Consider the following 12,678-nt stretch of genomic DNA (forward strand, 5'->3'; position numbering starts at 1 on the left):
AATAATCGATTTTTCTTTATTCAATTTGAACGCCTTATTTAATTTTGCGTAAACAAAATAGCTGATACAAATAAATCAACATTGCAATAACTTTCTAAAAAAAAAAAAAAAAAAAAAAAAGACAGTGTAATGTATCATATTTAACTATATAACTCTTTAGACTATTCACATATTTAAAAATAATTAAATACGTAACCTGATTTTTTTTTTTTTTTTTTTTTTTTTTTGAACCGAAGTCGGACCGGAAGTATCGTTGTTGTGTTTCCGGTTAGCATCCGCGCTAGAGAATCCAACATATTTTGGCTTTTATTTGTGCATCTAACAATATTAATGCAGAGTTAAGATGTTTTTCGTTTCCGGCCATCTTCGTTGTTGGCTTTAATGTTTTAAACGATCCGATCTCTACTTTTTCGGTGAGTTTTTGTTGAGAAAGAAGTTTGAATGGATTCACTGCTGGCCAGCTGTTAGCTGCTCACATTATTTTCAGTTTATTTAACTGCAATAAAACCGACTGATGAACTCGTAACTCTAATACAGTTATACATTTGACACGTGATAGCATAAATAACTGAATATCCCTGAATGGCAACAATCAGTGCAGGACTTAACATTGCTTTAAATATTAATTACAGAGAATGCACAATTATGAACACATGAACCACTACCGTTTTAAAGCAATATGTGTCTATTTATAATTTGTATGTCTTTTTGCTTATTCTAATTTATCTAAAGTTAAATGATACACTATAATGCACTAAACTACTGAATATCATGTAGATGAAATATTGTGCATTTTAGGGGTAGGATTGAAATAAGTTATGCTTCTTCCTACTCCTCTTTTGAACACTGAATTTTTTAAAACATTTGTTCTCTTTATTTTGTTAGTTTCTATCTTTGTTAAATGTTCTGAGAGTATGGAGACTATATGCTGTGCCTTCATATCTTAAAATAAATAAATAAAATAATTTAAAACTAATTCACATTCCATCAAATTCAACAAAAACAATGCAAGACTACACTTGAGACTAATGCAAGACTAATAAGAGTGAGCTAAACCATTCAGAACTAAATCAGGAAAAAAAAAAGTGTAGCGCTCTGGTCTAAAACAAAATTGTATTTTTTTCTCAGTAGTGTTTAAACAAAAAAATAAACCATAACTAAACCTTACTCCTGACTCTGCTCAAAAGTCCTCTAAACGCAGAAACTGTTGTGCGTCTGAGACATGATCTGAAGGTGGCCTGTGTGTCATGATAGTCTTCTTATGACTTTAACCCAATGTTTATGTATAACCTCACCAACCTTACACTTGTCTCCTCTGCAGGACTGGTGGATCTCTGTGAAGCATGGCCTCCTCCTCATCCCTCAGCCTCTCCTCCTCCTCGTCCCGCAGATCAGACCAGAGCCAAGAGTCAGACCCGTCGCGAGATGTCAAGACTCACTTCAGAGTTTGCCGCTTCATCATGGAAGCGGGTACATGCCACACTATACAGTAGAGCTGTATCTTTGATCAGATTTTAATCAAATCAAGATTCAGTCATTTCTAATGTCCAGTGATTAGTGCGGGTCTTTTTTAAGAGAGACAGTAATCAGTTTGAAGTCATTTAATGGATATAAATGGTCGACAATGATCGAAATCCAACCCACAAATTGGCCTAAACATACGGACACCTCTGGGTAAAAAACAAAACAAACAAACATAAAAAAAACATTCATTGCTTTCTCTAGAGGAGTGCATAGGATCACTTACATATAGTAGATTGAGTATTTCACCTCATACAAAGAGCTCATGTTTTTACGATTACATTCTTTTGTACTTAAAGGTTGTATGGAGGATTTTTTTTTTGTTTCAAATTGTCAATGAAAGTTTAAAATACCATTACAGAGACGCAGCAGCCTTGTAATTATGATGACCAAAAAAAAAAAAAAGAATGAAAATCTATCAACTGTGGATGTAGTGAGGCCAGATAAACATCAGTCAATAGATAACAAGGCTACCTCATTTTCTATTGGCTGTTAGGTTGTCAATCAAACTCCCTGCGTTTCTACTGTAACTGACTCGCTGGCGCGCAGGGATTATGTGGCTTATGCTACGGTTCTTAGAGACTTTTTCTAACTGTCGCTCTAAGTTTGTTGCGATGGCGGACGAGAATCCACGACCAGTTTGCCACAAAAGAAAGTCTGTTTTTGAGGTCGCTGAAAGAAGAAGAGAAGGGGAAATGGAGCGAAGATAAACTGAGGTGATTCTTTCCAGCGATTGCGCGATTGAAGTAGACGACATGTTGGTCACTAAATTACTTCTAGACACGTCACTTCAACAGTAATTCTGAACACGCACCGGCTGTAAACAAGCATGATTTCTAGAGTAAGGAGGCGGGAGGAGGTGTTTCTACTGAGGAGCTTTGGAGGAGGAAGGTGGTGTCACGCATGCACAACATTTAAAAAAGGACTGTCGCTGTATTTCTTTTCCCTTAAAAAATCCTCTATACAACCTTTAATGCTTGGTTGTGTTCTCTTGTATTTCTGTTGTGCCTTTGAGCAGGGGTGAAGCTGGGTATGCGCTCGGTGCCCGTGGCCACAGCCTGCACTCTGTACCATCGCTTCTGCGCCCGCGTCGACATCAGCGCCTACGAGCCTTTCCTCGTCGCCATGAGCTGCATGTACTTAGCCGGGAAAGTGGAGGAGCAGCACCTGAGGACACGTGACATCATCAACGTCAGCCACAGGTACATGACATCTTTTGTCATTTTTTTATTGATTTATTATACATATATACAGTAATATACACTACTCACACATAAAGCAGACATTCAGATTCATTGAAAACAAACACAAACAAAAAGAAAATTAGAGAAAAAAGAAAGAATGTAAACATAACTTAAGATATTACAGTAAATCAAACCTAATAAGAGAAACTATCTGAAAAGAAAGAGGCATCAGCGACTGAATTGAGGGATGATCAGGTACGTGACATCATCAACGTTAGTCACAGGTACGTGACATCATCAACATCATTGGACAGAATAGGCTCTATTAGGGATGGGCATTTGATTAAATATTCTTAATCGATTGTCGGGAGAATTAACTATCAATTATCGATTAATCATTAACGTTTTTATATTAAAATTTATCATCATTATATCTGCACTAATAATCTGTATAAATAAATTCAACTTTATGACATATAAACCGTAACCACCCTAGAGCCATATCAGCCCATTTGAGATTATAAACTTTGCGCAACTCTCACAGAAACGAAACTTAAACTGCATGGCTAATTTGCATAAACTAAGCAAAGGGAAACAAAAAAAGGTCCGGTGCTGATGTGGTCAACTTCTGTCGGACCGAAGGACATGACTCAGTGAAATACAGGTTAGTGTGACCATATTTGTGTTTGTCAAAACCAGGACACCATACGGGGGGTGGGAGTTGGGGCCTCGTTATCGACATTGAGCGACTCTCACCTGGCAAAACTTTTTCATGTTTTCGGTGTCCTGGTGAACTTTTTTCCACTGGACACTGAAACATATGTTCCTGCTTTGTACACTGTTCACATGGACTCGCACTTGTCCCGACCAGAAAGGAAAGCGTGGAATTTCTTGTACAAGTCATCGTTAAATACACATTTGCGCTTCGGCATGTTGCAGACTGACCGACTGTTTGTGTCTCGCTCCTTCTGAGTGCAGAGAGCTACATGTACGGACCTGTTTGGTCACGCTACGCACAGCCACCTGCATTCGGTTTGTCCATGAAAATGAACGTAATCGATGAAATTCTTAATGATCAATTATCGATTAATCAACTAATCATGCCCATCCCTAGGCTCTATTCAGACTTACATCACAAACAGGAAGAGGTTTGGAAACATGCGATGACAACTTCCAGTGTATTTCCCGACTCTGGACTCACTGACCGACTCACTGATCAAACCCACTGAAGTAAATGTGATCAGCGGTAAAATGAAGACTGCAGACATATGTGCTGTTTGGAATCATCTGGAGTTTGACCCCTCTTCTAATCACATGTACCAGTGCACTCAGAGTTGTGTGCCAGTGGGGAAAGGATGAAAACTGAGGTTGGAATTGTTGATTCGCCGAATATAACAGAACACTACAATGACATGGAGATGAAGAAAACTGGGACATCCTCTCATTTTTCTACATCTGCATTTTATCAGACTTACTACTGCGAACAGAGCCCACTGGAAGTTGTCATCATGTTTCCAAACGTCTTCCTGGTTTGTGACGTAAGCATGAATAGAGAGTATCGCACGGTTAACTGTAACTGGGTTTGAACTGGGCCCAGGTGAGATCACTAGATTTCTCAAACATGCATGGATAACGTCTGAAATCTCTTCTGGTATGTTTTTGATGGAGAACAACATTATAACACGGTATAAACCCAAAAAGTCCGTATTGTATAATGCCCCCATAACAGACAGGCCAGTTTGTTGCTTATAAGTAACACTCAGCACCTTCATCCTTCACTAACACTTTAAAACACCACACATTTGAGAGCACATAACTCTTTAAACAGATTTGCACATATTACAAAAGACATTGCACATAATTGGTTTTAAAACTGTATTTATTGGCTTTCCTTATACTGCTTTTAATCCTCAGGCACAGTGGCAGAGGCACTTTAATAGACCTTTTTCACAACAGCCAGAAGTGCCGCGATGTAGGTAAACGGAACTTCTGGGTAATGCTTATGTTAGTTTTGTTCAGTGTGTCATTAACAGTGTTGGAAAGGTTACTTTTAAAACATATTCCCCTACAGATTACAGATTACATATCCCAAAATGTAGTTTGTTACATAATCCATTAAATTACTTAAAGTGAGTAATGTAATCTGAATACTTTGGATTACTTGATATTGTCATGCTTTTTAAAACTACATGAATGTAGCAACCACATCCTGAAAATTCTTGTTTGTTTTCTTCAAATTGTCTATTGAGCCCAAGTCTCCATGAACAGACTTTTGTTTTACTGTAGAGACAAAGACTAGAATCTTAACATAAGATGTTTTATCTGTTAAAAGAAAATAAAAAGTCCAGTCTTTCCTTTAACCAAATAAAAAATATTATTAATAGAGAAATTATTTTTATATGAGATCACTGCTGCCTTAAAGTATGTCCACCTACTGTTCGTGTCATACTGTTTAGACCTGGTTTAGTCCTGATTTATTTCTGGTTTAGGCCTGTTTTTAGTCCTGGTCTAGTCCTGGTTTAGTCCTAGTTTAGCCCAAAATGTGAAAACAGGAAAATACCGCCATGTAATCCATTTATTTCAACAAAGTAACTGTAATCCGATTACCACTCATTGAAACAGTAACTGTAACTGAATACAGTTACTCATAATTTGTACTCTGATTACGTAACTCCGGTACATGTAATCTGTTACTCTCCAACACTTCTCATTAATGCGTCGTTGTTGTTTCCTTTAAATTTTCATCTTTTTTCTCTTGATAGTTGTGGATAAATTGTTCGTGTTAGAATGTTTATCTTTTGTGGAGTTTGTGGGTTGAAGATTTGGTGATGGGGCAGATTTATAAAGCTGCTGGAAAATACGGCAGACATTTCCACAGATATTTTGTCATAGAAAAGCATTGACCGGAAGTTATGTTTACCGTACATCGTGGCACTTCCGGACGTTGTGAAGAAGGTCTTTTGACAGCTGCAGGGCCCTGGAGGAAAAGGAGACATTATTAATTAAACTTTTTATTAATTACCTTTTAAATTGTATAGTGCAGTAAATATGGTGCAGTGTATCTGTTTCAGTATGTTTTAACTGTTGATGTTTGTGTTAGTGTATTTAAGGTTCCAGGCTCGACCAAGTGGGGTAGTGGGATAGGTGTTTTATTGGTTTATGGGTTTTAGAGTTTACTTGGTGTATGGTTTGGGGGTTTTTATGTATATAGTTGGGATTTTAATAGTTATTTGGTTTTGGGTTGGTTCTATGGCGTATTAGGGCAATATTTGAAGCAAATTTTTACCATCTCTGTTATAGCTGTTGTAGTTTTACACAGTCAGTCAGAGCAGTTAAAAGGCGCCTCCAAACATCAGTCTGTGTTCTGCTGCTGGAGAGGAAACTGCTGCCTGCTGCCATATTACACCCTGCACTTTTTGCACCTGCACTTTTTTGTAACTATTGAAAAACAAAAAAAGTAAAACTGTGGACTACTGAACCCCAACTCGTTCACAGTCAGCCTGCGTCACAGCCTCTTCTTACACCGTATATACTGCACATGTTGCTTTATAGTTACAGGCCGAGGAGCAAGTTCAGATCAGAGTTTAGACCAGACTCCTGTCACGTGATGCTAAACCAGATTTTTGTGTCAGATATTTCCGCAGTGGCAGCGCTCCTCTGGAATGTGACCAGGACTTCTGGGACCTCAGGGACAGTGTGGTGCAGTGTGAGCTCCTCATCCTCCGACAACTCAACTTCCACGTGTCATTCCAACATCCGCACAAGGTACAGACGCTCAGTACTAAAGGACAGATATAAGGGTGCATTTTCTTCAGAGTTTTGAGCAGTGTAATAATGCAGTTTTCTCCTTCAAAAACATACCCGGAGTGATGGACAAATGAAGCCCCATGAACCATCTGAGGCTTTCAGGCAATTGTACTGGTACAGCAGTCCATGCCTCGCCAAGAGATGCAATATGTTCAACTACACCATCTTGTGGATAAAAAAATGTAACACATGTAAAAAGAGAAACCAAATGGAATCATGTTTCATTTAAAACATCACACTCAGTGGTTACATTTATCAAATAAAAAAGATCCTCAATTCTCTAATCTTCTTCTGCATCAAGTATTTATTTTAAGCACTATCCACATCAAACACACAAACACCTCAGAGAGAGAGAGACAGACAGACAGACAGACAGACAGACAGACAGACAGACAGAAAGAAATAAGAATTATAAACTGTCCCAGTGCCTATCTTCCTTCTTCTGATCTACTCTCTGAACCACTTCAGCAGTGGCATGATCCATGACATTTGCTTAAATAACACAAATATAATTTTGGAGCTGAAAGAATGTTGAACTGACTGTACATCTTATTCAGTGAAAAAAAAAACTAATACAAGAAAATACGTAGGTTACACAGCCATATTCTTTTAGCATTTAGCATTAGCATGTGAAAGTTAGAATAAAGTGAAAGTGAATTTTAAAAAAAGTAGTAACCTATGAAGTGTGCGTGTGCACGTAACACAGTAAATGAACCAATGACATTATCTTCACGAAAGTGAGGCCTCACATTCACAGGTCACGTGGTTTTTGGCAATCTGACCTTGAATCGGGGCTTCACTCGACACCCCCTTTTACTCGATACAAGCCTCGGTGCCTCGGCTTCAAATGACCCATCACTACATACCCGCAGTTGTGTTAAGCGTCATTCACACATGCTTTAGTGATCCTGCATTTTAAGACCTCTCCTGAGCACAAAATGCTAACCCTATCTTATGAAAGTTATCAGTGATGTTCTGCATCGTGTTTTTAAAGTCCATTCACCTTCAATTTGTGTTTTTGCCACACAAAATTATCAAACAGTAAGATGTCTATCTCATATCAGCCTTCTTTTACTACCAAGGAGCCAGTAGGAGCCAGTTTTATTCTCTATCCACTTCTTCAGTAGATGGAGACGAACATCTATTCAAAGTGCTTTGTACATAAAACTGACATTTTTAACTCTTTCCCCATGAAGACGACATTTGATGACCCCATTGTTTCCTTAATGACGTGTTTTGACACCTCCGCTGTTTCACTAAAGACGTGATTTGACGACCATAAGAAACAGTTCCTGTTTTTCACATGTAAACAGAGACTGCAGTAGGTGGGGGCCACTATAATTCATACTAGGCTGACCAGTAGGATTCAAGGATATGTTTTCGTCAGTTTTTTACAAAGTTAATCGAAGTAGTGACGATTGTAGCTTCCGGAAATGAGGAGCGGATATGGATAACTTTGGAGAAAGTGATTTTTATACTGTTTCTGGTGATATGAAATCTGTTTAAACCCTTTGACAAACTTTTTTTTTTCTTTTAAATGAATGTAGTACTCATGCAAATATCAGATGCTGAATGTAGTTTTTTGTTTTCGATGTTGCAGCTGACCAGGTAAACTCTCATTTTCAGTGAGCTGTTATAAACCTGTAAATGAGTTGAATCACATTTAAACATTCATAAATGAAGAGTTCAGAGTCTAAGGTTTCTAGAAATACCAAATACATCTGTGTTTCAATAAAGTTTGTGAGTGTGAAAATAATTTATAATCACTGGTAAAAGTCTGTTTTCTTTTATGCCCCAGTAATCCATGTATGGGTTGTTCCTAGTCGACGTCCAAGGGGGAAATAGTTAAAGCTTTAAACTTAGTAACTGTTTACCTTTTATGAATTGTCTTTTTTAGGTGTTTAGTGTGCTTTTGGATGTGGTTATACTGCTTTATTTCAATACAAAAAGAAAAATAGACCAATAGAAATGTGTTAATCATTTCAAAAATATCAAAAAGTTGTTCTTTATTAGAGTAACTTGTCTGTTTTTGCTCCAGTTCCTCCTGCACTACCTGCTGTCTGTGCGCGCGCTGCTCAACCGTCACGCCTGGGCTCGCTCTCCCGTTGCCGAGGTGTCGTGGGCCCTCCTCCGAGACTGTTACCACGGCGACATGTGCATCCGCCACGCCCCTCAGCACATGGCGATTGCGGCCATCTACCTCGCCCTCCACAGCTACGGCGTGGAACTGCCCAGAGGAGACAGGGAGTGGTGGGAGGTGCGTGAGCTGTACACAGAAGGATTATCTTAAAACTGTGCTCACAGTTTCACTCTTTACACGAGTCACAGATTTAGAGATGTATGTAGTGCAGTAACATCACGCTGGGGGTGTTCTGCATGTATGTTTATGGTGGAATGTTTAGCAGTCACTATGGTAACACAATCCACACATTAGCAAACAGTCCAAAAAGATTAAGATGGGGTCAAAACTCAAGAAAAAAAAAAAAAAAAAAGATTTGAAGAGCACATTTTCCAGAGCCTGTGATCAATACAAGTGTTCATGATTATCAGTACAAACATTTGCTCTTCTGAGGGTCCACAATGTGAAAAGTTTGTAGCGTTGCCTCTCAGACACACATAACCTCAGTGCACGCACGCTACATGGGAATAGTCGACCCTCTCAGCAGAATCTCATGATAAATACTCCAGGATAAAACATGTTCAGACGTCCTGATAGAGGCTGAAGTCTTTAGTGTTTGTGCTGCTCTAAAGCACACACTGAAGCCTCCTGTCTGTGAGCGGTGACAGGAGCAGGGCCCTGTCAGAGCCGTCCCTCGTGGCTCAAAAAAATGTGTATTTGTTTCTACAGATTTGTGTGTTTAATATTGTCTGAAACTGTAGTTCTGATTTAGTTTTGTTCCTGTTTTGTGCAGGTGCTGTGTTCAGACGTGACCAGGGCCCAAATCGATGCTGTGATTTCAGATCTGCTGCAGCTCTACGACCTGGAGGCAAAATGTCTCTGAGCCTCTAGAAAAAAACAGACCTGCCCTTCATCCACCAGAGAGCAGAGTGGGTGAAACAGATGAAAACTAGATATAAACCAGAGCTACCCTTCACTACAGTACCGCTGCAGCCAGGAGGAGCCAGCAGGGGGCAGAGCAGACACTCATCTCCAGACTCAGAGACAACGTGCAAATTCCACACAGAAAGCCCTGGGTGACCCGGGAATCGAACCCGGAACCTTCTTGCTGTGAGGGAGAGTGCCTAACAAATAAAGGCATTTACTCAAAATAACATGCACCTTGATTTAAAGAGGCCCACCTCTCCACAGAAATGACTTGTAAAGTTTCTGGTGAAGAGTCTGTTGGAGAATGGAACTTTAACTTCTTAGGTTCTTTTTAAAGACAATGCAGAAGATGGCTTGCAGCTAGCAGCCGAAACATGTCAACAAGGTAAATACACTTTACTGCATTGTCTTTAAAAAGAACCCAAGAAGTTAAAGTATATAAGAAGACATAATGAACATCATTGGCTTAAGGAGAATGGAGCTGCTGTTCAGTGGGACAGTGTAGCAGTTCCACTCTCTGCCACAAGAAGGAGACATTTCTTTCTTTTTTAGAAGAGGAGTTCTCTGCTCTGGAAATGTCACCGACCTCATGGACGAGGAGTTACAATCACACTGGGGTAAAGAGGACTTTAATGTCCCTGTAGGACATGTCTCTGCATTTGACCCGTCCTTCAGTGTCTTTAGGTAAAATCAGAGATTGTATTTATAAATGGACATAGAGTAGCTGATGTAGCTGCTGCATTCCACATAAGAAGTGAACATGGATGTGCTTCTGTGACTCTTCAGTGACTCCAGACACAAGCAGAACATTCAGTCTCCACACTTTTGGGAATCACACCCAGGACGTGCAGTGTTAGAGATGCTCACGCTGTTTCAAAATGGACTCTGGCCGACAGAATAATGACTTGAGTTAGAAGTTGGCTTAATCTTTTAATAATGTGCCTCATTTTGTGTCATTTGTGTCATATTGATGTTTGTGTGAAATAAACATGATTTGTTATTTGTTCTAGTTGTTGTGCTTTGACATTTTAGACCCAAATAAACAGCTGACTACTGCAGAGAGGCATGGACTAAACCAGGACTACACCAGGACTGAGTCAAGACTAAACCAATGACTGAAACAGGGACTAAATCAGGACTATCTACATTTGGTTATTTTAGATAATTTTGTAGATTTTCCTGTTTGAAATATTTCCCTTTCCCTGAGACCAACAGTTAAACATGACCAGACCTGATATTGATTCAACTCTCTCCTGAGTGTTTTATTTTGACTCTCAGTAAAATCTCACATTTGTTCCGTGTCTCTTAGCTGCCCCGTACATTTATTCCCATGAATGTCTCCTCCATTTTGTCTTGTGTTTAGTGTATCCAGAGAGAGAGATTTCCCATGATGCAGTGTGACAGTCTCTGTTTCCTCCGCTCTGGGCTTCCTCCTCTCACCACCAAACTCCAAACTCACATCCGCAAAACACTTTCATCATTTTCCATCCGTCTACAAAAATGTTGCGTTGATGTGATTAGTAGTGTTGAAGTCAAGACCAAACTAATCAAGACCAAGACCAGCCCGAGACCAGGACAAGACCAAGACCGAGACCAGGACAAGACCAAGACCAAGACCAGCCCGAGACCAGGACAAGACCAAGACCAAGACCAGCCCGAGACCAGGACAAGACCAAGACCGAGACCAGCCCGAGACCAGCCCGAGACCAGGACAAGACCAAGACCAAGACCAGCCCGAGACCAGGACAGGACCAAGACCAAGACCAGCCCGAGACCAGGACAGGACCAAGACCAAGACAAGACCGAGACCAGGACAGGACCAAGACCAAGACAAGACCGAGACCAAATCAAGACCATCTTTGTCATTTTCAGCTTTTATTTGTATTTTCCTGTTATTTTGGGACATATCAATGTTTTTATAAATCTATCTCCATTCGTTGAGTGTCAGACCTCGAGACTGAGATGAGACCGAGTCCAAGCATCTTCAAGACCAAAACAAGACCACGTCCAAACGCGATCGAGTCCAAGACAAGACCAAGATTGTAAAAAAAAACTCGAGGACTGAAGAGTGATCTGGAGTACTGATCTGGAGTACTATGACACTAGTTATCAGATTCTTTTTTCAGACCAAGATATGGAGACCAGACGTTTCTATTTCCCTGGGACAGTCCCAGTGTCCCCTGTCCCAGCAGATTTATACAAAACCATTGATTTGTCCCAGTTTTATACAAGAAATGTCCCAGATGTCCCTATTTTTGACCAATCTGATCCATGCCAACAGTAAAGAGAGACATACACTGACATTTGTTTTGGTAAAATATAGAAAAGCTGCTTAAAAATAACAAAAACACAAAGAAAATGTGTAGTCATGTTTGCTCCGTCCCAGTCCAGAATGTTCTTCTCTCTTTTACAGTGTCACACACGGACTTGAGTTACTCAAATAACAGAAGAATTAGTTAGTAGCTGGTTTAATGTTTTATAATGCGCAACATTTTGTGCACTGTCATTTGTGTTGTGTTTGTGTTTGTGTTGGTTCTAGTTTTTGTGCTTTGACATTTTAGACGTGTTTGTACGTTTGAAATTAAACTGTACGAATGTTTGAAACTGTCCATTTTTTGACCCCAAGAATCAGCTACTGCAGTGAGGCTAAAGGACTAAACCAGGACTAAACCAGGACTAAACCAGGGCTAAACCAGGGCTAAACCAGGGCTAAACCAGGACTAAACCAGGACTAAACCAGGGCTAAACCAGGGCTAAACCAGGGCTAAACCAGGACTAAACCAGGGCTAAACCAGGACTAAACCAGGACTAAACCAGGACTAAACCAGGGCTAAACCAGGACTAAACCAGGACTAAACCAGGGCTAAACCAGGACTAAACCAGGACTAAACTAGGACTAAACCAGGACTAAACTAGGACTAAACCAGGACTAAACCAGGACTAATCTAGGAGTAAATTGAGACTAAACCATTTTTTTTTTTTTTTAAATCTCTGTTCTAATGTCGTTTCCTCGTCACAAACAGACCTGGAGTTGTGTTTTGTTTCATTCACATGTGTAACACACAAACCTGCACATTTAGGCTGACTTCTTCTTTCAAACTGAAAACACGCTGTTCCACC

At 39.8% G+C, this 12,678-nt stretch overlaps 1 protein-coding gene across 1 annotated transcript; it reads left to right on the forward strand.

Moving 5' to 3' along the window:
* Positions 1-254: 254 nt before the first annotated feature.
* On the forward strand, positions 255-10,567 carry ccnq (cyclin Q). Its single transcript, XM_020926982.2, has 6 exons — positions 255-413; positions 1,322-1,470; positions 2,540-2,723; positions 6,338-6,470; positions 8,551-8,769; positions 9,425-10,567. The coding sequence occupies exons 2-6, from the start codon at positions 1,344-1,346 to the stop codon at positions 9,512-9,514; spliced, it is 753 nt and encodes a 250-aa protein (XP_020782641.1). The 5' UTR covers positions 255-413; positions 1,322-1,343; the 3' UTR covers positions 9,515-10,567.
* The last annotated feature ends 2,111 nt before the right edge of the window (positions 10,568-12,678 follow it).

The sequence above is a fragment of the Boleophthalmus pectinirostris genome, unplaced genomic scaffold, assembly GCF_026225935.1.
Source record: "Boleophthalmus pectinirostris isolate CB_2022bp ecotype Guang Dong unplaced genomic scaffold, ASM2622593v1 HiC_scaffold_2823, whole genome shotgun sequence".
NCBI lineage: Eukaryota > Metazoa > Chordata > Actinopteri > Gobiiformes > Gobiidae > Boleophthalmus > Boleophthalmus pectinirostris.